General features: G+C 34.8%; 1 protein-coding gene across 1 annotated transcript in view; it reads left to right on the top strand.

Annotated features, from left to right (window-relative positions):
- Positions 1–26839, top strand: part of LOC127547835 (collagen alpha-1(XXII) chain-like) — a 146769-nt gene that overhangs the window by 82492 nt on the left and 37438 nt on the right. The window contains exons 9-12 of the mRNA XM_051974891.1: positions 8815–8859; positions 17673–17726; positions 20928–20972; positions 25291–25344. Of these exons, the coding sequence (XP_051830851.1) occupies positions 8815–8859; positions 17673–17726; positions 20928–20972; positions 25291–25344 (198 nt within the window). The remainder of the gene's footprint in view (positions 1–8814; positions 8860–17672; positions 17727–20927; positions 20973–25290; positions 25345–26839) is intronic.

The raw sequence follows: 26839 nt of genomic DNA, 5'->3' as shown, positions 1-26839 counted from the left end.
TCCCATAAAGCCAAATTACCTCTTCATTAAATTCAATATCTTGTGCTTAACAAAATGTCAGGTACATAGAAGGCACTTAATAAATGTTCATCTATTGAGAAGCTTATTAACTTAGGGCCTGTTATGTATAGGCATTGTACTAGGTGCCATGATATGAAAACAAAAACAGTATATAGTGCCTAACCTCAAGAAACTTATGGGGAGCTATATGTTCAGAGGAAATTGTACAGGTATCTTCATTTCTCTAGTCTTAGTACTGAACTATGTATGAATATGGACATTTCTAAGAACAGTAGAGACAGGAAGTATAAGGTACAGGTGATCATGATGGACTTCTGTAAGCTACGTTTTGAAGGAAACTAGGAATTCTTTGAGATGAAAGTTAGGAAGAAGGGAGTGCTTATCAAGCTAGGCAGGACCCATCAGCAAACTTGCCTGGAATGGTGCATACATAAAAGATATGAATAGGGAAGGAGCCTATTAAGTAGAACTGGAATAAAACTATGTTGTGCTTTAAACATTAAAAAGAGGAATTTATATTTTATTCTGAGTGTGACATGGTTAGGACTAAGCTTTAGGAACATCAATTTTGTATCTCTGCAGAAGATGTATTGGAAGTGGGGAAATCAATTAGGAGGGAAGTTCAATAGTCCAAGTGAGAGGTAATGAATAAGAATGGTGGCTATGTGGGGAAAAAAAAAGTGGATGGATGCAAACTATACTATGAAGGTAGAATTGAGTAGGCGACTGATTGGATACAATGGTAAAGGGAAGAGTCAAGGGTTACTTTCAGGCAACAGACCTGAGTAATTGATAAGGTGGGGTTGTCAACAAAAAATAGAAACATTAGGAAGAGAAGAGAGTTTACCAAAAAAAAACAAAACAAAAAAAAAAAAAAAAACGTGTTTTGGATCTACTGATTTTTTGAGATGATGGACTTTTATTATGGTTGTGAATTAGGCTATGGGGTAGAATTGAGAAAATTTGATTATATATATATATAATATATATGTCATATATATTATATATATATATATATATATATATATATATATATATATTATATATGTAAACTTATGGGGAGCAATATGTTCAGAGGTCAAATTTTTTGTTTAGCTCTGGTCTTTTCATTAAAAATAAATGGAATTCACCAGTTTTGTTGAACGCCCATCTCCTTCCCTGAAAGAAAATGCTTAGTTTAGTAGGGTAATTTATTCTTGGCTGCTTTCCAAGTTTCTTTGCCTTTGGAATATCAGATTCCAGGTCCTTCACTCCTTTAATGTGCAAGCTGCTAGGTCCTGAGTAATCCTTATTGTGGCTCCTCAGTTTTTGAATTGTTTCTTTCAGGCTGCTTGTAATATTTTTCCTTGGGCTGATAGTTCTGAAATTTGCCATGATATTCCTTGGTGTTTTAATTTTTAGGTCTCTTTCAGGAGATGTTCAGTGAATTCTTTCAATGGCCATTTTATCTTTGGATTCTATGACATCAGGGCAGTTCTTTTTGATGATTTCCTGAAAAATAGTGTTTAGGCTCTTTTTTCATCATTGATTTCAGGGAGTACACTAATCTTTAGGTTGTCTCTCCTAGACCTATTTTCCAGGTCAGTTGTCTTCCCAATTAGTTATTTTACATTTTTTTTTGGTTTTGCTTGACTGATTCTTATTGTCTCATTGAGTCATTCATTTCCATTTCTTCAGTTCTGAATTTTAGTAAATTATTTTCTTCATTTACTTTTTTTTACTTCTTTTTATAATTGTCTAATTGAATTTTTAAATTAGTTGTTTTCTTCTATGGATTTTTTTTCCATTTCATAATTTTTAAGGAGCTATTTTCTTTTTCCATTTCACAAATTCTGTTTTTTAAAAGAGTTTTTTTTTCTTTTTCTGTTTTACAAATTCTATTTTTCTGGGAGTTGTTTTCTTTTTCCAGTTTTAACAAATTTCCCTTTTAATGAGTTATATGCCTTTTTCAAACCCTTTTGCAAAGTTTTTATTTCCTTTCCCCATTTTTCTTCTAGCTCTCTTTTAAGATACTTTTTAATTTCTTCTAGAAGAACCTTGTGTGATGGGGACCCAGTTGTATCATCTTTTGGGGCTTCATCTGGAGACAATCTGCATTTAGAATCTTCAGTTTGATATCTGTTCTTTTCTTTCACCATAGAAGCTGTCTATAGTCAGAGTTCTCTTTACTTTTTTAACTCATTTTTTAAAAAAAGTTAAGTTCTGCTTTTAGGGTAGGGGAGGTTTTTCAAACTTCCTCTACAAGCAGCAGCTTCCTCTATAAGGGGTTGTACTGTGCTGAGTCCATGCTGACTCACTCTCAGTGCTGGGTGGTGTGGCCAGGTCCTGTGAGTTTCTGGTGTTTCAGGGTTCACTATTTATCTTTGTGTTGGATGTTTTCTAACTTCTCTGCTGATCTGCTGGCTTGCAGCCAGGATGGAGTAGCCAACACTGCTGCTATATTCTTCCTGTAGATTCTCCCTGACGTGGAGTCCACACCACCCTTTGAGTCTGCATCACCCAGGGACTCTGTGCTGTCTGCACTGGTATTTGTGCTCAGCTATTTGTACTGGCTACCTCTCTCTTGTTTCCAATTGAAACAGAGCTTTTCTGCAGTTATTGGAATTATCTTGGAAATTGTCTTCTTCTGGTAATTTGTTGCACTCCCAATATCTGTGGGATCTGCTTGTCCAGAGCTAATTTAGAGGATGGATTTGCTAATTAGTCTGAGGGTTATAGGAGAAGGTCAGAAAAAAACATATGTTGTCTCTGCCATCTTGGCTCCACCCCCTAAATACAAATTTGACAATGCTTTTTAACAGTAATTGTGGATCAGAAAAAGTGGCATCTTTAATATGGCATCAGCATTTTACAGAGACATGTTTATAGTTATATTTTCTCCTATAGGGAATTATTTTCCCCTCCAGGGAAAGGAAAACAAAAACAATCTATACTCAGATATATTGCTATAGTGTGCTAGAGGTTAGAGCAGACTTGGTTTTCTTCTAGCTACTTTCATGATTCCATACTTATGGGTCATTACATATTCTAAAATGCAGGTTGTAAAGGAGAAAGTATTCTTTTTCTTCTTTCCCCCCCTCTAAATTAATTACCCACAACTAAAATATTCAACTGCTATTTCTGGCTAGATTTTAAGAGTGGCTTTCAAAGAGTGAATCATCATGGAGAATTGTAGATTTCAAGCTAGAAAGGATTGCCAAGGCCATTGAGACTCACTTCCCACATTTATTTTTCAAATGACCAAACTGAGGCACAGAGAGTTTAAATAAATTGCCCAGTGTCAGACAATGAGCCCAGGCTATCCAGACGCCCAAGTTCAGCGCTCTCTCTATTTTACTATGATGCTTCCAATGCTTCATTATTTCAATACATAGCAACATAGCCTTGGAGCAATCCAGGCTATCCAGACTCCCAAGTTCAGCACTCTATCCACTTTACTATGATGCCTCTAATGTTTCATTATTTAAATTCATAGCAACATAACCCTGGAAGTGAAAGGAATCTCAGAGACCATCTGATCTAACCCCATTTTTAAATAAATGAGAAAATCAAACTGATATAATTTCAGTGACTTATCAAAAATGTCCTTTTTGCTGGTTACTGAAATTCACTGAATGTCCCTATATCTTTACTATTGGAATTTTCTTCTTTTCACATAGATTACTATTCATGTATGATTCTGTAGATGTTTGTTCTAATCTATTGAAGACACCTCTGGGGGGACTAAGACATTTCCATTGAAGATGTGATCCAGAAAAATACTACAATCAGTTGTTATATTGAGAGAATTTTATTCTACTTAAAGAAAGTTTCCTAGCTTGAGACATGGAGTTTTGGGGCATAGAAGAGTGGGAGCAGCAGAAATAGAGATGGGGAAATGAGACATTGTGTTTATAGTTATCCAAGAGACCAGGACATAACTAATGTATATAAGGTCAGCCTGTATTCAAGAGGGCACATCTTACTGTGTGTTAAACACATCTCAAACAAGGCTCTCTCAGGAATTCCAAAAGAGGACAAGTATTTTAAAAGGAAGAATAGGTCTTTACTTGGCTATATTTGATTGGTTTCCCAACTCTGATGTCACAGGCTATAGGTGCCAATAAGCTAGGAAATAGAAGATAAAAGCAACAAAAACCTCATATAGAGGGTTGCAGAAAAGAGAGTAAGTGGGAAGAAATTAAAAGCACATCAAAAACATACTGATTGCCTACCTTTAAAAATTAATTTTTATAAAACTTAAATTTTGTGAAACTCTGGACAGGAGTTGGATATTTCCCTTTACAACATCTTATTTTACCCACCCACCCTCACTACCCAAAAAAGTACTTTGCTCTGCAGATCAATAGGGCAAATATGAAGACATTGGCAACATTTTTCCTGCTTAAGGAAATTAAATGATTTTAGGACTTTATTTAAAAAAAAAAAAACTTGTTTGCATCAGACAATATAGAGTGTTTGCATTTGTTATCAAGAAGTCTTAAGTTTTAATCATGACTCAGATGAGTCATTTACATAAGGTAAATCACTTAAAGTCTTCCAAACTCAGTTCTCATATCTGTAAAACATAGCATCTTCCTCAAAGAGTTATAGTGAGAGTCATATGAAATAGTAAACAATATAAAACATCATCTAAAATAATTATTAACTATTTATTATTTAGCCATTCATTAAAGTGGGAGTGTACAAGTAACAAGAATAAAAAAACTCCCACTCTTTAGGGTTTCAAAGATTATGAACAACTTGCTTTACAATAATACTTTTACAGAGTGCAGGTGTTGCTTTATTCCTTTGAAAGATGAGAAACTTTAATGCTCAGAGAGATAGTAGACAAACTTATAGGAACATTTTTTAAAAATCTCTTAATTTAAAGGACATCTTTCCTCAAAAGCACATTTTAAAAATAAAATTTAATTCATTTATTTCTTATTAAGAGAAATTTATTTTCTCTCACTCTCATCCTTTCACTTATATATATAATTAATAAAACAATTCTTCAATGGCCATGTCCAAAAATATATATTTCTCAATCTCTACTATGAGTCCATCATCTTTTATCAGGAAATAGGTGACACTTTTACCAGAGTTCATCTAAATCATGGTTGATAATTGTTTTGATATGGATTATTAAGTCTTTCAAAATCATTTTTATAAGATAGTTGCTAGTGTATAAATTGTTCTCCTGTTTCTGCTTACTTCAGGTATATAAAAGTTTTCTCTGAAACTCTTCCCTTCAATTATTTTGTTCAAGACACTAGTATTCCATTTCAATAATAAACCACAATTTGGTCAGCCTACCTCAGATTCTAACTATTTGCCATCTCAAAAAGAGATACTATAACATGGTTGTACATATGGGTTCTTTCCTTTCTTCTTCGTTTCCCATTTTTTTAGATAGACACACAAATGGTATCATTGGGTCAAAGCATAATTAATAACTTTTTGGAGTATAATTTCACATTGCTTCCAGAATAGTTTGATCAAGTTACACCAGTGCATTAATTTGCCAATTTTTCTCACAACCCCTCCAAGATTTGTCATTTTCTATTTTTGTCGACTTTGCCAATCTATTGAGTAGATGATAGAATCTCAGAGTTGTTTTAATCTGCATTTCTCTAACGGCTCTTTAGAAATATTTTAATGTCAAATTTCTTCCTATGAATTCTCTTTGTCCAAGGTCTTTATTTTAATCAATAGGAGGATTTTATTTATAAGGAAATTATTTTTATTCTTTAAATTTGAATCAATTTGAGGTCCTATCAAGGCTCCTTTGTATCACAGGTAGTCAGGGTGGCCTAGTTTTCTCTTGAGGAGAGGTCAATTTCTAACAATTTCTTTTCCTTGTCAGATTTCTTTCTTCTCCCCCTCCTCATACCTTGGACTGAGATGAATGACAGGATAGCATTTAAATGCTATTGTTTCATTTTTTGGAACTTCCCTTGCCTTATCATTATGATATTGTTTTCCTTTGCATGTATATTTTCATAAGATAAAAAGGTCACAATAATGGAAGTGTGACTTAGAATTTATCCACTTTGTTTTATTTTTCCACAGGCCTAACATCATCTTAGGACAGATAGGTGCCACAGTGAATATGACTGTTGGGTCTGTAGTTAGGGATACTCATCTTTCTAAGTTCAAATCTGTCCTCAGACACTTACTAGATGATCTTCAGCAAGTGATCTTGGGCAAGTCATTTAATTCTGCCTCAGTTTCTTCATCTGTGAAATGAACTGAAGAAGGAAATGACAAATCACTTCAGTGTATATGCTAAGAACTCTAAATGGGATAATAATGGTTGAATGGTTGAAATAATTGAACAACAACAAACATCCTAACAACCATTTTGTGAAATTAGACTTAGAAAGATGCCAAACTGGAACAATCTTATTGGATTGTTATTGATATCAATAACATATGATAGTTGGCTTATATTCTTTCTTGTGAATTATGTAGATTGAAGCAATACCCCGATGGTATAATGCATTGTTTTGTTTTGCTTTGGTTTTGCTCAGAATTACAAGTAACAGTATATAGTCAAACACCTGGCTGATGTGTCAAAGCAAATGACAGAGCTAGGACAAACATTTTATTAGAAAATCATTAAAGGCCAAATTGAATTGTGTATACCACAACACTCAGTTGTTTGCCAAATAAAATTGTAAACACTTCAAAAAGAAAATTTCAATCAGCTATTTATATATCTTAAAAATGAGACTTTTATTAGAGAAGCTTGTAAGGAAAGTATACACACACACACACACACACACACACACACACACACACACACAATATCTTTTACCATTATCTGTTTTCCCTCTGATTTTACCAGCGTTTATCTTGTTTGTATCAAAAAAAAAAAAATCACAAAATAAAAGCCCATTTTTCCCCACTTTATAATCTTGTCCATTTTTATCTTTTCTGATCCTCTAAATTGCGTGTTTGCTCATTAATTCTTCTGTTTTCCAAAGATCCCATGCTCCTCTTATTTTTTATGAGGTCACCTTTTTTTTCTAATTGTTGTACTCTTTATTATATAGCTTATTGTGCTATATGGTATTAGTTATTTGTCCCTACCTAGTTTCTGCTAATTGCATTCCTTTATCCAACAAGTTTTGTCAAAAAGTCGGTTCTTAGCCCAAGAACTGGGGTTTGAGATTATCAAACACTTGATTAATGTGCTCTTTTGCTTCTCCATATTGTATACCTAACTTGTTCCATCAATTGACTTTTTTATTGTTTTGGTGATTACTATTTTATATTATGGTTTGATGTTTGCTATATCTAGACTTTCTTGCTTTTTTTTCATTATTTTGTTTGGGATTCTTGACCTCTATTTCTCCAAATAGGTGTCATTGTTACTTTTTGTAGCTCTTTAAAGAAATCTTTTGTTACTTTGATGACATAGGACTGGATGAGTAAATTAATTAAGTTTCAGTTTTCTTAGCTTGACCTAATCATGAGCAATTCATATGATTTCAATTGTAAAAATTTATCTTTATTTATATAAAATACGTTTTTAGTTGTATTCATATACATGATGTATGTGTATGTGTGTTGGGAAGTATATTTCCCAATATTTTATATATTCTGTAGCTATTTTCATGGAATTTTGCTTTATCTCTTTCTATTAGATATTTTCAGTGATATATAAAATTATTAATAGTTTATGTGAGATTATTTAATATCCTGCATCTTTGCCACCATTATTATTTATTTCAATTAATTTTTAGTTGACTCTCCATGGATTCTTTAAGCCATCATAATTTCTGCAAAAAGTGATACTTTTGTTTCCTCTTTGGCCATACTTATTCCGCCAATTTCTCTAAAAAATGTTTCAAAATACAAAAGAAAATACAAAAAGAGGATGTGCTGTCATGAGCCTCTATTGCATATCTAGACAAGATTATCTCTAAAATTCCTTCAAATCCAAAATTATATGGTTCTAATCAGAGGCTAACTGGACTGAAGGTTAAATTCAATATTCTTTTTCATAATCCCAGCTGTGCCCCAATGTTAATAATTAAAGCTCCCAGCTTCATAACTAGAGTTCTGCACCCAAAATTGTCTTTTTTCTGGCCTCTTTAAATTATCCTATGATTTGTTTGATGTATGACTATGGTCAAGTTACTTATCTTCTCTATTCTTCAGTTTCCTTAATATAAAATGAATCATAATAATAATATCTAAAAACCTACTTTCAAATGATTTCAGGATCAACATAAATAATTTATATAAAGGACTTTGAAACATTTAGTATTATATAGATGCCAGGACTTTTGGTATCATTACTATTAATAGTAGAAATAATAAATATTTTTCTGATCCTCAATTCCACTCATATTACTCTCCTACTTACCAATATTCCTTGTTTTTTTTGGGGGGGAGGGGAATAATAGGGTAAAATTCAAACTCCTAGCACTTCTAATCAAAACCTCTCATTTTTAGATGAAGAAATTAAGGATCAAAGAAGTGAAAAAACAACAACCAAAAAAAAAAAAACTTGGGTCATCAATATTTTAGCTTAGGTACTCCAACTCCAAATCCAAGTTCCCATGCTAGTATTAGTCCTGAAAAAATAACCTTATTGCCATCTGAAAACCAGTAGTTCTTCTATCCTTGGAGAGACTCATAAACCGCAGACTATATCTGATGGGTTGCATTACTCAAGCTATATTCTGTCAATCCACTTTAAATGAATCACGTAATTCCTTAGGACCTTAGAGACTGGTATCTGATATTTAAGTTTTAATATTTGATTTTGAATTAATGTCTTTGGAATTATTATTGCAGGGAGAAAATGGACAACCTGGGATTCCTGGACTCAAGGGAGATAAGGTGAGCACCCTGGAGAGCTCTGAATGGCTATAATGTCATAGTTATATAAATCTCCTTCTTCTTTAAGCTCCTTAGAAAGTGAAATGGAAGGAACCTATCAGTGTTAGACTGAAATCAAACTTCTTTTCATTCTCAGGCTGAGAGTCTATTTCACTAATCCTTCATTCATCAATCATCACTGAGATTGACTGTGACCTTACAGTCACACATTAGAGGTAGAGGAGATTCAATGCTTATCTAGATTGATAGAACACCCTACTCAACACCCAGGATTTATGGGTCAGTAGCCTAACCTTTGAGAAGGCAGGTTTCCTTCTCCTGCCTACTGTGAAAGTCATATATTAGCACTATGAGAGTTGGGGTACCCAGAAAACATATCTATTTGGAATGCCCTTATGAGGCTGGAAGATAGCTGTTAATTCCTTAGTAAAGTTCCTTCATTTGGTATGTTAGAATTTCTCATCGATTCAAATTATCAGGATAAATTAGTGGTGGGACCATTACAAAAACCCAGATCTTTTTGCTACTATGTCCTCAACAATATATGCCCTTTGACTTGGCAATATTGAGAATTCAATTCTTTTTTGTCACACATAGATTTGCAGCATCCTGTCATACATAAGAATCCCTTGAATAACCTTGAGGCAGCCCATTATTGAAAAATTCTGATCATAAACACATTTTTCATATTAATTTTTTGAACAAGGAACAAAAAATAGTATTTATTTTTTTCTCTTATTATGCTACAGTATGTATATACATACAGGTTATCTACATACCTGAAAAAAGCTCTACTCCTAAGACTCATTGTATTGTGGTAGCTGCCAAAGGTTATGCCAATAAGTGCCATGTTATCTCTCCTGCTTGCTTCAGTAGTTCTTATCTCTATTTGTTATGTTCATTGAGCTTCTCTCCTCTGCCTTCTTTTGATCTTAAATTAGTCTTTCTGGAATCAATAATAGCTAAGATTTAAATAATATTTTAAGGTTTGAAAGCTCTTTGTGTATATTATCTCATTTGATCCTCACAGAGATGAGTTGTTATTATCTTTATATTATAGATAAGGAAAATGAAGCTGGAATATCTGGTTTGTCCTCTGTCTTATAGCTATTAAGCATCTCAGAATTTTAATCTTAGTCTAGAGTTTATTCTACTATAGCACCTGTTTGGGACAAAAAGACCTTCCCAATTTGACTACTACAGAGATCACTCATAGAAAGCAGAATTATTTATTGGAATCTTGAGAAGCGGACCCCATCCTGGTCTACGAGCCAAATTTCACAGCAGGATAGGGCCAGAGCCTTGAAAATGCTTACAGCTTTTATTCATTTCAGACAAAGAACCTCCAAAATCCTGCCCACTATATGTTGTGATTGGTCACATAAGTCTACTGTTCCCCTAGTTGATCATTGAAATGTAGTAGACAAGGTGATATACAGCTTCTTCGGCCATGTAATCCCTTTGTTGGACAATGCAATGTAGTCCAGGCCTTATCTAAACTCACATGACTCTGGAGAAGCCGAAACTGAGGCCTATAGGCTTGATCTACTTTAACTAATAGTCTCTGATCAATATATGCTTAATCTGTAAGTTCTTCACCTTTTCCCACACACACCTACATGCTACTATGTGCTAGAGTATAGAAGCCAATGAGATCTTCCCAAGCCAAGTTGCATCTAAACATTAAATTTTTTTTTAATCTGTATCTTTTAAGGTTGTGGAAATCAGAACTAAATTAGGAGGAGGAGATACCTTGAGGCTAATATTAAATCAGATCTTTTGACTAACTCTTTTCCCAGCCCTATTTCTATTCCCATTTCCTATTTTTATTCCCAGAAATATTTGTCACCAACTATCTGAATTAGGGTTAGAAAAAACTTTTTAAAAATTATTATTAAATTTCTGATTCTTAGTCTTCATCCCTTCCAGTTATTTGGAAGACTCTGTAACTAGATTGGGAATAGAATTCCAAGAAATTTCCCTCAGGCTGCACAATACTTTTTTTATTGCCATGTAAATTATCCTGGATTTCCCCTCCTTTCTCCCCCACCCCCATCCTTAGGACGAAATACCTTTGTTTATCAAGCATTCCTGTCAACTACACAATTTCTGGGCTTTGTTTACTTTTCCAACTCAGGACAAACCTCTAATGTCTCTCTCTTCATAGGGCACAATCCAGTCTTGGCTGCAGTGTGCAAAAGGGCTTATAATCTAATGGAAGAAATAAGGTTTAGGCAAATGAAACAATCTTCAAATTCAATTCAACAATCATATATTAGGTATCTCAGAGTTGAGAATGATCTAACAGGGGTCCTCAAACTACGGCCTGTGGGCCAGATGCAGCAGCTGAGGACGTTTATCCCCCTCACCCAGGGCTATGAAGTTTCTTTATTTAAAGGCCCATAAAACAAAGTTTTTGTTTTTACTATAGTCCGGCCCTCCAACAGTCTGAGGGACAGTGAACTGGCCCCTATTTAAAAAGTTTGAGGACCCCTGTTAAATAGCATATACAAGATCACACAACTAACTAAAGGCAGAACCGAAATTCTGAGTCTTCTGATTCTCACCCAAATACTCTTTCTACTACATATAATGCTTCTATATTGTGGCTGAATTTTGAATTATTTCAATACATTAGGAATAATAAATTCAAGTTATATAGTCAAGTCAAAAATAATTTGTATTAAGCTCTTACTTTTTGCCAGATACTATGCTAAAAGCTGGCAATAGAAAGAGATATAAAAGCAATGTCTGCCCTCCAGGAATTGACATTCTAAAGGGAGAGGCAATATAAACAGTCAAGTACATATGAAATATAGTTAGAGCAGATGGAATCTGGAAGGGGAAGGATCTAACAGTGAGAGATTGGGAAAGGAATCCAGTCATCATCTTATCAAATCCTCACAATTAATAGCAACCTGGTGGCAGTCAGGGCAGAGAAATATTCTTCACTTGATCAATGTTATATATTTTGTACAATCCTGTTTTCTTAAACCTTTTGTGTTTTTTTTTGTAAGAATATGTATACCCAAAGGCATAAAATTATCAAAACTGTAGCTGAGATCCTTAGCATGTATGATGAAATTAGAGCTACAGTTAAGGAAAAGCTACCTGAAGCCTTTCTCAGACATGTACAACTAGACATTTATTGTAGAAGCCTAAACTGTAAAGAGTGAGTTACAACTCCCACAGAGTTATAGCCGTATCAGAGAAGAGAAGGGGATGTATGATAGAGATGTTATAAAGATAAAAATGATGGGTTTTGGCCACAGATTGGATATAGGGGTTGAGGAAGACTGAGGATTTTGAAGATGACACTTAAGTTGTGAACCTGGGGAACTGGGAAAATGGTTGTGTCCTTAATTGGGAAGTTAAGAAGAGTTGAGTGTTTGAGGAGAAAAATGAGTTCAGTTTGGGACAGCTGAGTCTATGGAGTGTCCATTTCAAGATGTCAAATAAGCAGATGGAGAAATGAGCCTGGAAGTCAGCAGAGAGATTAGCACTGGAAAATTAGATTGGAGAATCATTGGTATAGACATGATAATTGAACCCATGGGAGCTGATGAGATCATCAAGTGACATTGTAAAGAAGAATAAGAGAAAAGGGCCAGTTAGTATCATGAGATATCTATGATTATCAGATATGATCTGGATAAAAATCCAGCAAAGAAGACTGAGAGTGGTCACATACATAATAGAAGAACCAGGAGAGAGGAATACCATCAAAACCTAGAGAGAAGATAATATTACGGAGAAGAGAGTGTGTGACTGTGTCAAAAGCTGCAAGACATGAAGGAGAACAATGAATGAGAAATTCAGTATGCAATGGACTAGGGGAAGAAAGACAAAAAAATAGTCTTTCTATGAGTTGGAGCATATTCTAAGGCTTTTTTTCTACTCTTACATTCTTTATTGTATTTTTTAAAGCCCTGCCTAACTCTAATATTCTATGTGGTAGTCTATATTTAATTTTGTTGTAGAGTCATCTCAGTTATGTTTGACCCTTTGTGACTCTATCTAGGGTTTTCTTGGCAAATTTCTTCCTCCTACTCCTCAGAGTGGGAACTGTGAGGCAAACAGGGTTAGGTGACTTGCTCAAGGTCATAGAGCAGTCCTCTCTGGTTTGCATTCTATATTGTTTCCTTCCACTTGTGACATTCAGTGATCCAAAATAAATTTGCCACTTGTCCAGGTTTATTTAGATTGTTTTCAAGAGGAATGAAGGAGTGAGAACTTGGAAAGTTATGTTAATTCAAACTGATTTAGTTTGAATTACCATTTACTTTTAAGTTAACTATATTTAGATCACATGGGATTTTCTTCTCAAAGCACCTCCACCTCCATCCTTTATGAAATTTCTTACAAATGAATCCCATCATTGTAGACTGACAGATTTCCATCTAGGATTGATATCTATGGATTCAGAGTGGACTCATGTGCTGAATAATCATGCTATGATTTAGACTTCTAGAGTAAATGACTGGTTGTACATGTCTGAGAAAGATTGGCATTTAAGGTTTCTGATAACTTTTCATTAATTGTGACTCTAATTTCATTCTACCTGCCAAGAATCTCAAGTATAATTTTGTGAATTTTATGCTTTTGTGTGCGCATATACTTACATAAAATACAACAGGAGTATAAGAAAACAGTATTGTATAAAGTACACAGCATTGCTAACATAAAGACTATCACCTCTGCCCTGACTATGCCACAAGGTTGTTATTAGTTGAGACTCTGATAAGATGATAGCTGGATGCCTTTCCCAATCCCTTTCATTCTTAAATCCTTCCCCTTCCACATTCCATTTCACCTACATTTCATATGTACCTGGCTGTTTGTATGCTTTCCCTTTAAAATGTCAGTTCTTGGTTGGCAGACATTGCTTTTGCCTCTCTTGGTATCACCAATATTTTAGCATGTTACCTGGCATAAAGTAAGAACTTAATACAAATTTCTCTTGACTCAACTATATAGCTTTTATGTGTTTATTATTCCTAATATATAAAAATAATTCAAAACTCAGTCATGATATGGAGGCAGCATCTGTAGAGGAAGAGTATTGGGGTGAGAATCAGAAAACTTGAAATTTCTAGCTCTGCCTTTAGTTAGTTGTGTGATCTTGTATATGTTATTAGAGCTCTCTCAACCTCAATTTCCCCAGTTGTAAAATAAGGTTTTTATTCTAGTTCAGAAGTCCTTAACCTTTTTTTGTGTGTGTGTTAGGGATCTTTCTGACAATCTTGTTAATCCTATGGATTCCTCAAAGTAATGTCTCATAAAGTTTTAACTGAAGTCCCATCATCTGTAAGACTCTTTTCCCAGTTCTCCATAATCTTACTGCCTTTTCTCTGAGATCAACCACAATTTACCCGGAATACATCTTGCTTGTTCATTATTTGTTTACATATTGTCTCACTCATTAGACCCCTTGAGAGTAGAGATTTTTTTTGCCTTTCTTTGTATCACCAGTGTACTTAGCACAATGGCTAGGCTTACCATAATTACAGAGTGTGGAGGAAATATTTGCTCTGGTGGAATAAAGGAGATAAATAAATGTTAGTTGACTGTCAAATTAATGTTTATAAATGCTTTAATATTTTAAAATTAAATAAAATGCATAGGCTTATAAAGGAAAATAATTCTATTCAAATACATTTTTTAAAAAACATTCATAGACCTAAAGTTAAATTTTCCTGATCTAAACACCCATTATGGCTTGTTCCAGCTCTAATACTGTATGTCCTAATATTCTATCATTTAAGACTTCCACCAACATATAGTGTCCTACTAGTCAGTATCCTAAAACCTCTTCTGTCTTCAGTATTCTTTGAGAACATCTTTTTCCTGTCTACTAATAACATGTCTCTCCCATAACTTTTGGAGATATTTGCAGTGGAGTGCCTATCATTATAACAATTTCTGCTCTGTGAGAAACAGCCATTTAGACCAGAGCCTACACACCCAGCTCCAGCACTCTGACAAAAGAGGGTTTTGCTCCAACACAGATGCCATTGGAGTTTCAATTGTTGGACTGAAAGGCAGCAGACACATAATCATCCCATGAACATCCCCACATTTCCTTCTTTGGTTGCTTGTTAGGGCTACAGTAGGCATCCAAAAGCATCATTTTTCCTGGCTATGGTGTGATTTCGTGCCCCTTTATCATCAATACTACCAATTGGCTAGGCTCACCATGATTACAGTGTGTTATGAGGAAATGTTTGCTCTGGCAGAATAAAAGAAATCATTTATCTTGTGGAGTGTTTTAGGTGTGAAACAATACTTTCCCAAATCCTATTCTGTTTGATACCCAGAGACACTTTGGCAGGGAAATGGATCAAGGATCATTATCTCCATTTGATAAATGTGGAAACTGAGTACTAGAGGAGGGAAATGACTTAGAACTTAGCTTTATATGACATGGGTCATATAAAAGGGACATTAGATCTAGTCTAACCTTGTCATTTTATAAGGAAAGAGAAAAAAACAGGAAATTTGCCCCAAATGATGCAACTAGTAAGTAAATAGCAAGACCAAGACATGAACCCTTATGTATCTTCTAACTAGGAAGTCAGGAATCTCTCTGTTCAAATCCTGTCTTAGAAATGTACACAAGTTTCTTCTTGTGTAAAATGAAGGGATGGACTTTGGATAGTCTTTAACATCTCTTCCTTTTCTAAAAGTAAGATCCCCTGACTCCAAATACTGTGTCCATTCACCTACATTGTGCTGCTTCTCCTTTTCCTCTTGGGCATTTATTTAATGTAATTTTATTGAGACTCATATCAGCTTATACATTGGGTATGTACTATAAATAACTAATTTCATTTAATCCTGAAGGTGATTGTGTAGATAGTGCAGGTTGGCAGAATTAATTTATCTCCATTTTACAGGTAAGAAAACTGAGGCCCGCAGAGGCTGTGTTACTCAGTGAGACTTACTAGCATTTATATAGTGCTTACTATATGCCAAACATTGTATTTAGAACTTAATTCTCACAATGATGTTAAACGGTTGGTACTGTTATTATCACTATTTCGTTCTTGAGGAAATTGAGACAAATAGAGGCTAAATTACTTGACCAGATCACACTGAGAGTGAATTTGAATTTGAGTCTTCTTGATTTATTTTAGTGCCCTACCTTGCAGCTTCATTATACAACTAGCAAGAAGCAAACATTTTAACTTAAGTATTGACATCTTAACCTAATGGTTCTCTCTCCCCAAATAAATTAAGGTCAAAGACTATATGATTTTCTTATATCTTCTGTAAAGACATTATAATGTCGGCCACATAATAGGGACTTTACAAAGGGAAAAACCTTGACTTTCGAAACAAACTGTTTAGATCCTTAGGACAATTTCATGTGAAGATTTAGAGTTAAATGGCAGTTGTCGTCAAATCTTTGATTCCCATAATAGATTATATACTCCTTGAAGGCATGGTCTATTTCATTTTTATCTCTGTATTCCTAGAACTTGGAATAGTGCCTAGAGTATGGTGTCCATTTAATAAATGCTTGTTGACTGATGATTTGAAGGCAAAGAGATTAGACTTCACATATGTAAGGCTATGAATTATGAGAGGCAATTGCAGAGGCAAATTTAAGTTTAGTAGATAGAAGGGAGCACAGAACCTTACTAACAGAGTTATTCATAAGTGGAATGACTGCCTGGGAATGGTAGGTTCCTTCTCAAAGGTGATTTCCACATATATTAGACAGCTCTTGCTGAGGATGTTATAAAGAAGCTTTTGGTCAGCTACAGGAGAAACAGCATAGCTTCTGAGATTCTTTTCACTGTCTAGATTAGTCTTCCAGATTATTTTAAGGATTTGAAATACAGATTGGTTATTTGTATCTCAGTTTTATTTACTGTCAATTTGACATAGAATGGGAGAGTCTAGGCTTGCATTGCAATTCAGCCATATCCTATATGACTCTGGGAAAGCTGATTTGCCATTTAACTGCTCTGCATTTCACTTCTCTAATTTATAAAAATGAGGTGTAAAATTAAATTAACTTTAAAGTCCTTTCTTTTTTATTATGACTTTTTATTGGCAGAACCCATGCCAGGGTAATTTTTTTTACATTATCCCTTGCACTCACTTCTGTTCCGACTTTTCCCTTCCCTTCCTCCACCCTCTTCCCTAGATAGCAAGCAGTCTTATACATGTTAAATATATTATAGTATATCCTACATACGATATATGTGTGAAGAACTGAACAGTTCCCTTGTTGCACAGGAAGAATTGGATTCAGAAGGTAAAAATAATCTAGGAAGAAAAACAAAAATGCAAACAATTCACACTCATTTCCCAGTATTCCTTTTCTGGGTGTAGCTGATTCTGTCCATCACTGATCAATTGGAACTGGATTAGATCTTCTCTTTGTCGAGATATCCACAAAGTCCTTTCTAACTCCAAATCTGCTATGCCATAACCTGGAGTAGGGAGAGCCCGATTCATCACTGGAGATTTTGATTATTATCATCCCTTTTGTCAATGTTGTTATGATTGAATATAATTTTAATTAATAGGTGATCAATCACAACTTTAAAAGACCAGTAATGAAATATGCTTTTCCCTACTGACATAAAAGGATCATTAGTGAGCCATTTGGACTAACACACTTTTGAAAATGATAAATTCAGGAACTGTTTTGCTTGACTTTGTATATTTGTTGTAAGTATCTTGTGTGTTTTTTTTTCCTCTCAAAGATTGGTATTAGAAAAGATATTATTTTTATTAATTAAAGAAAATTAATTTAAACATAATGATTGAATGTTATTTTTTCTTCTTTTTTTTTCTAGGGATCTATGGGCTTATCTGGGCCCCCAGGGAGAGAAGGAGCCAAAGGTGCCCAGGTATGTTTGATAGGGTAGTAGATTAGACTTAATTATCTCAAGACCCCTTGAATTTATAATGCCAAAGTTCTATCTTCCTGTATTTCTATCAGTCTAATATTCTAATTTTGAGATTTTGATTCCTAATTAGGATACTTTGAAAAGGACTTTGTTCCTGGTAGTAGAAGCCCAGGATTCAAATCTCATCTTGGATGTATGACTTTATTTTTTAATTTGATTTTATTGCTTTTTTTTTTTTAATACACATTGCTTTATGAATTGTGTTGGGAGAAAAAAAAATCAGAAGGGAAAAGAGAAAAAAACCATAGGAGAGATAAAAAAAAACAGGAAAAAGAAGTGAACATAGCATGTGTTGATTTACATTCAGTCTCCTCAGTTCTTTTTCTGGATGCAGATGGCATTTTCTGTCCAAAATCTATCGAGATTGCTTTGGATCACTGAACCACTGAGAAGGACCAAATCTTTCATAATTGATCATCGCACATTCTTACTGTTATTCTGTACAATGTATTTTTTATTCTGCTACTTTTGCTCAGTATCAGATCATGCAAATCTTTCCAGGCCTTTCCATAATCAACTTGTTCATTATTTTTTATTGAACAATAATATTTCATTATCTTGATATATCACAACTTGTTGAGCCATTCCTCAATTGATGAGCATCCACTGATTTTCCAGTATTTGTTACCAGGATGTGTGACTTTAGAAAAGTTACCAACTCCCAAGTCTCCGTTTCCTCATCTATCAAAATAGCATTTAGATTAGATGGTTTCTGTTACAGCTCTAGACCTATGATCCTTTTTTATAATATCCTAAAGTTCTACAGATATAAGATTATTTTACAGAAACACAACTCCTTAGTCTGATATCCTGTAAGCTCAAATTCTAGCTATCCTTGCAACACATTTCATTAAGTACATTATGTGCATCAGGGCCAGGGGAAATGGAGAAAAATGAATTGTTATTGAGTGGAATACATCGTCGGGAGTAGCATAGCTATTTCCAGAGCAACCGAAACCAGGGGCTAAAGGTTAATAGTCTACATGTTCCTACTTGTTTCTAGCACAGAGTAGTGTGTGACTTCCCTTGGATTAAATGTGCAAAGCTTCTCCTATCAATCTTCTAAGTGAGGAGAGGAAAAAATTTTATGGCCCGGGGACTTCCTTAAAAGTGAAGGCAATTATGTCCTTTGAGCTGTGGGGTGAGCATAGGGTTCTGTAGAAGCTGGAGAGAATGGGAAGGCTATCTGGAGATTTACTCTTCCCTCTAACCACAAGATGATTGGGGTTGTAAGGAGAAGAAAGGGTACTCACCATCATTTTGCCAGGCAGCTGTGGCTGGTCAGCTCATGGGGTTAGAGCAGCAGTGATAATGAATCTGAGGTCATACACTGTTTCCCCATGGGGAGCAGTTAGCTTCTGCCCAATTTGTGGCCACAACCCAAGCTCCTCACTCTTTCTGGCCTCTCATAGTGAGAGGGTACTTGGAAATACAAACTCATTTTAATCTAGTATAAACCAAACATGGCAAGTCTACTCAGAAGCAAAATAACAGTATGATTCAGCCCAAAGACAAGCACACAAGATATTTTTAGATTTTTCCCCCTGGTCTTGCTTATCTTCACCAATTTATTCTCTATCTAGAAGTACAGCAGAGAGAGATGTGATTTCTTTTGCCCTTCCCAGTTAGACTTGATATCAGAAACAAACAATTCAAAACAGAAAAAACAAACAAACAATCCTTTTCCCCCCTAAAAATTATAGTAAGTGAAGTGATAGCCTCTAGGACAGAGAGTGAAGTTTCAAACCTCAACCTTTTGTGTTCTATGTTACACTGATTCCTAAGAATGGAAGCTTTTATTAATGTCCTCAAATTGACTTTTAGCCCTCACCTAGTTCTGGCTCTGCTTTTATGATTTTGGTTAGTATATTTAGTTTCCTTACCCACTCTAAATGTTCTCATATATAAATTGATCAATCTCTATATTGTTCTAATTGTAGTATATGTGCTGCCCAAGCAAGCATTTGATATATAGAATGAATGGATTAGACTGGTAGCTCTCAAAATGTGGTCCGTGTTGTCTTTGAAGTCAAAACTATTTTCCTATTTACCTAATAAAATACTAAGTTTTTTTCCCAACCACTTAATTGTTTGAGGCTCAATTTTCTTTATATACTTCATCTAAAACTATGTATCACAACTGATTGATTGTAGGACCAAATATAACAATCTAGATATTTTTATTAAACTCCCTATTTAAAAAAATCTTCAAACATATGTAAAACCATGCCACTCTTCTCACTTTTTATTTTAGAAAAAATATTATTTTATTACTATTTTTATGTTAACATGTATTTGGTTTATTCCTATTTTAGTGAATTAATAAATCTTTTTAAATGTATCATTTGTTTTATTTCTAATATCATAAATATCTATAATCTATATAAACAAAAAACATTTAGAGTAATCAATAATTTTTAAGCATGTAAAGGGATTCTGAGACCAAAAAGTTTGAAAACTGGCTGGATTAAAATAATGATTTCCAGAGTTCCTTTCACTGCCAAAAAAATCTGTGCTCAAGGAGCCTTGTAGCTTTCATAGCCTATGTGTTAAGCCTGAAATTCTGTTTTCTACATGTTATGTTTCATCATTAATATAGAAACATATTTTGCATGATTTCACATGTATAATCAATATCACATTGCTTGCCTTCTGAAGGAATAGAGGAAGAAAAGGGTACAGAATTTGCAGCTCAAAATTAAAAATAATGAATGTTAAATACTTAAAAATGTAATTGGGGGTAGGCTAAGTGGCACAGAGGATAGAACACAGCCCTAGAGTCAGGAGAACCTGAATCCAAACTCTGCCCCAGATACTTGATACTTACTAGCTGTGTGGCTCTAGGTAAGTCACTTAAGCCTAATTGTCTCACAACAACACTAGAAATGTAATTTGGAAATAGTTAATGAAATAAATAAATATATATATATATATATATATATATATATATATATATGCAACTATGCTATGTTCTAAGATCCCTTTTGATTCTTAACAGTTTCAAGGTCCTTCTAGTCATCTAGGTTTCTGTGAAAAATTTTTTTTCAAAATACCAGACTTAGAAAGAAAATCTGGGACTCTTTTCATAAGTTAAAGAATACTATAGTGACTTAGGTCGTAATAACATTTGTTTTCATTCAGGGAGAGACAGGAGAACCTGGATTACCTGGTGAGGTGGGTCTGAAGGTAAGCCTTTTTCTTTGTAAAATATTCCAAAGGGAAGAATTACTCTTTTTTTAAGATTTATATACTGTAGGGATGTAATACTTATTGAACTGAATTATGTTTTTTTAATATTCAACAGATTAATCTATATGCATATTCATTTCTAGAAACATACTTGCAAAAGTTCAGGTAGTCAGCTAGATAAAATTGACTTTGGATGAATTCATGAAAGATTGTATGGCCCAAGATTCTAATCTATTAGAAAAATAAAATGAAAATATAGATGATAGTAGTGCATTAGAGAGGTGCAAAGCAAAGTAGTCTGTGAAGCCTAAGAGGGAGGGTCATTACTGATCAAAAAGCCTTAATGGATGAAATGCCATTAGGATTGTGTTTTAAGGGAAATTGTAGGGATTCCACAAGCAAAGAAAGTAACAGAATCCTGCAGAGTTATGATAGGGAAGAGTAAGCAAAAGCATAAAGGTGGGAAGGTAAAAGATCTGTTAGGGGATCAGGGAATTATCCAGGATTCCTAAACTTTCACATGTAATCAGTATGAAATGAGGCAGATATATAGACAGCAGTTTATGTAGCTCCTCAGATATGAAACAGAAGAATCTGAACATGATTTAGTGAGCAGTAAAAGGCCACTCAAGATTTTAGAGCAGACATTTTTGATTGACATGTCCAAAACTCTGCCTAAGGAAGATAATATGGGCAGCAATATGGAAATTGGATTGAAGTAGGGGAAGAGGACAGACTGGATATAAAATAGGAGGTGACTGAAGTAGTCCAGGTGCATAATAATGAGAACCTGTACTGGGATGGTTACAGGGAGATTAGAAAGCAAGTAACAGATTAAAAAACTGTTTTAAAGATGCAGTTGACAGGACCTGATAACATTGGATATGAGATATGAAGGAGAGGGAAAAACCCAAGATAGTTCTAAGACTACGCATGTAAGATATTGGCTGAATGGAACATCAGACCCCAGGAGTACATTTCAAAGGATAACTGACTATATAGGAGGAGGTTGAGAATTATGTGCTGTGGGCATTTGGATTTACCACGCCAGAAGCTGTAGTTGGCAGCCCCAGGCAGGAGCAGAGTCTGACTGGCATTTTTTCTTGCCTCAGTTAAAAAGTATCGATAGAGACTGTCCAAAGAGAAGACTGTGCCTCAGCAATGTCCAGACTCGTTTCAGATCTGTCCTCAGGATTCACCCAGCATCTTGCTGACTTGAGGGGAAAAGGGTGAATTGTGAGAAGTTTGAGGAATTGCAGCCATGTTTCACTTACTAATGCATCAGCAAAGTTCAGAGAACTGGGAGATGGGAGGGGATGAGGGGGGCTGGAAGGGTTGTAACTACCATGACAGTTGGCAAGATCATGGGTCTGGTGAAGGAACTTCTCTTTGTCATTTTCTGAGGGATGCCAGTCCTTCTCTTGACTTTCAAGTTTCTGTATAACACACTAAGTAGAGACAGGTTATATTTTTTTATTATTGCTTATTTTTTCCCCTTTTGTGATGAGTTTAGTCACCCCCTGCCTTGAAACTGACTTCCACTGAAAAGCTTAGCCTGGAGAAGAAAAGATGTTGTAGGGTCATTGGTGATAGAGTTGATTGCTGTCAGAAGGATCTGAATTTGAATCCCACTAGACACTCCCCATCTTTGTGACTGGACATTTAGCCTCTCTCTGCCTCACTTTTTTATCTGCAAAATGAAGAAGTTAGGCTTGATGGCCTGTGAGGTCTCTTTCAGGTATAAGTCTATGATTTTGTGAAATCTCTGCAGATCTTTTTATCTCACTTGATCCTAAACACCTAGGTGGGGTGGGGGGCCAGGCCAGATTGGAATTATTATCCCCCATCTTGCACATAAGGTTACTAATGCCAAGAAAGAGGGTGGACTTAGCCAGCTAACTTACTAGAATTCTGTGAGGAAAATCCTTGTAATACTTAAAGTGCTATAAAACTTGATTTTAAGTGAAGAGGCTTGGAGAGGACGATGATTAGCACAGAGGAAAATAGCATAGGTTTCTATTGTACTTTTAGATTTATAAAGCATTTTTCTCAATACATCCTATGAGACCAGCAGTACAAGCAACGATATTATCAATTTAAAGATGAGGAAAATGAAATTTAGAGAGATGTGATTGTCTTAGATCACACAGCCAGTAACAGCTAGAGACGAGATTCAAACTCGCATCTTCCCACCTGAAATTAAACAAGTCAAATATTATTTATTAGGCACCTACTATGTGGCAATCACTGTGTTAGGCACTAAGAATTAAAGTACTAATAATGAAATATTCTCTAACTGGAAACCATAATGGATGCATCTTAAAGGTTGTCTTTTAAAATAATGTTTAGGGATTTCACAAGCAAAGAAAGGAATAGAGACTATTACAGAGTGATTATGAATAATCTAGAGTAAAAGCAGAAAAAATGGCAAGTTGTAAGGCTTATTGGGGATCTCATTCTAAGGGAGGAAGAAAAGGGGTGTATGTGTCTATGTGTCTGTTATCCATAAATCATATCAAATTCATTTTATTCATAAATAAAAACAAAATAGCTAATTACAAGGTAGTTTGGAAGAAGAACAATTGCATTTGTGGGATGAGGAAAGTTTTCATGCAGAAGGTAGTGATTAAATTTCATCTTTAGAGAAGAGAAGAACTCTATGAGGAGGAAATGAATGACATGAATCTGGGATGGCCATTGCAAAGACATGTGGATGAGAGTTGTAATGCAATGGGTGTGAGGAACAGAAAGAAAGCCAGGATGACTAAATCACAGGGGATAGAAAGACTCAATGAAGTTGGGAAAATATGTGAGGGTGTGAAGAATTTTATAAATTAATCAAGAGAATTTATACTCTAAAGCTAGTAGGATGACATTGAGTAAGGAAGTTACATGATTAGATCTGTTTAAGGAAGATTACTGTGGAAGTAGTTTAAAGGGAGCACTGATACAGTGTGACAATTAAGACAGGAAGACCAATTAGGAGGTTGTTGCAATGATTTAGATGGGAGATGATGAGGCCTTGAATTAAGGTCATCTCTGTAAATGGACAAAAGTCGTCATCTGTAAGTGACATGAAAATAGAAAGTAAGGGATTTTGGCAACAGAAGGGATGGATAGCATGAGGTAGAATAAAAATTCCAGGATATTACCAAGGTTAGAAACTTGAGAGGCTAGTCGGACAATAGTGTCTTTGACATAACTAGGAATAGTTGAGACACTTTAGACATATGGAGTTTAAAATCGATTTGATTTGAATTATTCAATAACCAATTGCTTCTTTAAGACTGTAGTATAGGGGACAAACTTGGTGTCTGTCTCTATCTCTCTCTCTTTCTCTCTCTGCCTCTATTTCCCTCAATCTCTCTTTCCATCCCTAACTATGTTTTCATCTATCTGTCCATCAACATATCTTTCTTTCTTTCTATCTATCTATCATGCATCTGTCTATCATTCTATCCATTTGCCTTTTACATAAAGATAATAATTAAACTCATAAACTAATGAAGTTTACAAAAAGGAGAGTATATAGAGAGATTTCCTATGACAGAATCTTGAGGAATAAGGATAGTGAAAGGGGCTGGTATAGTATGGGCAAATAAGCCAAATCAAGTCAACAAACTTTGATTGACCAAGTCAACAAATGCTTACATGTACCAGTACTAAGTGCTATGATTACAAAGAAAAAAAATAAATTAAAGGCAGCTCCTGTCCAAAAGGAGCTTTTCTTCTAATGGAGCAAGATGACAAATAAAGAGGACTGAAAAGTACAAGGTTCAAGGGGTTCATGGGGAAATTTTTATAAAATCTTGAGATGAAAGATTATTGGAAACTGTCTCAAATTAGAGGGTCTAGAACAATTTACCCATGACAGAAAGGAGCTATAGAAGCAGAGGGAGAAGATCGATGAAAGGTAGCAAAAGTGATGAGAGTAAGACAAGTAGGCATAGATTCAAGAGAGGATAGTATTATTGATATCTTAGAAATAAGGGACATTTTTTAACCCAAAACCATTTCCCCTCATCTTATACTGCTGTCTCAAAAATAATGAAATTTTAGGTGTTGAATGTATTGCTGGGTGGCCTGACATATTTGGGGATGATGTTGACCTAGTTAACTCATGTCCTCCCATATATTTGCTTTTGTGTCAGGGTAGCTCCAACTGCCTTTTATTACATAATAAGCTCTGAGTTTGATCACCCAATCTCTGCTTCCTTTGATTCTACTCATGATAGTGTTGGGAGGTTTCTCATTGCTTTTGTTTTTATTCTCCTGATGTTTGTTCTTTTTCTCTATTTTGTAAATGCCTTTCCAGGGACCCATGGGACCTCCAGGACAAGCAGGGCTTCCTGGACAGATTGGGATTCCAGTAAGTAATGGTATTATCTAGAGAATACATTTTTTTTCTAATGAAAATGTTTTTGCTTGAATTTAATCCCTTTAGAAGGTGACTAAGCAGTGCAGAGAAAAACTTCCAAGCCTCAGTTTATACTTAACACATAGCCAGGGTTCTAATTCCCACTATGCCCCCAATTAATCTTTGTACAACAACAATAAAACAATGAAATGATAGATTCCAAGATCTAACGCTGGAAGGGTCATCAGAGTTCATCTAGTTCAAATCCCTTACTTTATAATGAGAAATCTGAGACCAGAACAGTGAAATAATTTTTCTGTGGTTGCACAGACAGCAGCAGACCCAGACCATTTCTTACTCTCTTTAACCTTGCAAGTTTGAAAGAGCTGTAGATTTGAAGCTATAAGTCATGGGGTTAAATCCTGGTTTTATCATTTACTAGTTAGGTAAGTCACTTTCTCTGGTTCCTAACTTTGTACCTCTAAAGTCAGATGTCTTACTATGAAGTCTCTAAGGTCCCTGCTAACACTGTTGTCAAATAAAGCTTAACATATCACCATTTGTAAGGGAAGTTTGCCCTTAAACAGAAGACTAAATTTTGGCAAAAGGGATCACTAATATGGGTAGTTTAGGTAATAATATTCTTACTGGAAAATGTTCTTATTGATTTGTTTATCTATCAATCTGTTTCTTTTTTCTATCATCTATTTATATATATCATGCATCTATCTCTTTTTTTGTATCATCTTACTAGCTAGCTATCATCTATCTGTCTATCTTTTTTCTATCTGTCTGTCTCTGTGTTTTTTTATATCATCTATCTATATATTTATCATCTATCTATCTGCCTATCTATATCTACCTGTCTTTCTTTTTTCTAGCTATCCATCTATGTATCATGTGTCTTTTTTCTATCATCTATCTATCTGCCTGTCTGTCTATCTATCTGCTTTGGGGAACTAAGGATGGATAAGGTGGCCCAATCATCAGGCCACGGAAGTTATGATACAGATAATCTCACTACAGTTTTATTGTATGCTCGCCCTACTCTGTTGATAGCTTGGAATCAAAAGCTACCATAGATATTATCTATTTAAATCACTTCCTAAAAGGGGATTTTTGTTAGAAGTTTGAGGTGAATTTCTTTTAGAGTAGTTAGAAATTAACTGACTTGCCCAACATTGCAGTCATTCTGTGTCAGAGGTGAGCCTTGAACCCACAAGGGGTAGCCAAGAAGACTCTGAAGCCAACTATTATCTATACCTTTCTTCTATGTCTTAATGCCTGAATTACTGAAAAACAGCAATTCTTTGCTCCCTGATCTTTTTTTTTTTTGTTTCTCTCAATTAAACATTCCTGGTATTAATCATCCTTCAACTAATAACAAGCATTTATTAAGGACTAGATGTAGTTAATGTTATCCTCATTTTATAGATGAGCAACTAGGTGACATAGTATGTAGAGCGCTGGACCTGTGGTTAGGAAAACTCATTTTCCTGAATTCAAA

This window comes from Antechinus flavipes, chromosome 1 (assembly GCF_016432865.1).
Source record: "Antechinus flavipes isolate AdamAnt ecotype Samford, QLD, Australia chromosome 1, AdamAnt_v2, whole genome shotgun sequence".
Lineage (NCBI taxonomy): Eukaryota > Metazoa > Chordata > Mammalia > Dasyuromorphia > Dasyuridae > Antechinus > Antechinus flavipes.
Note: the sequence above shows the minus strand (reverse complement) of the source record. Positions and strands in the feature narration are given on the sequence as shown.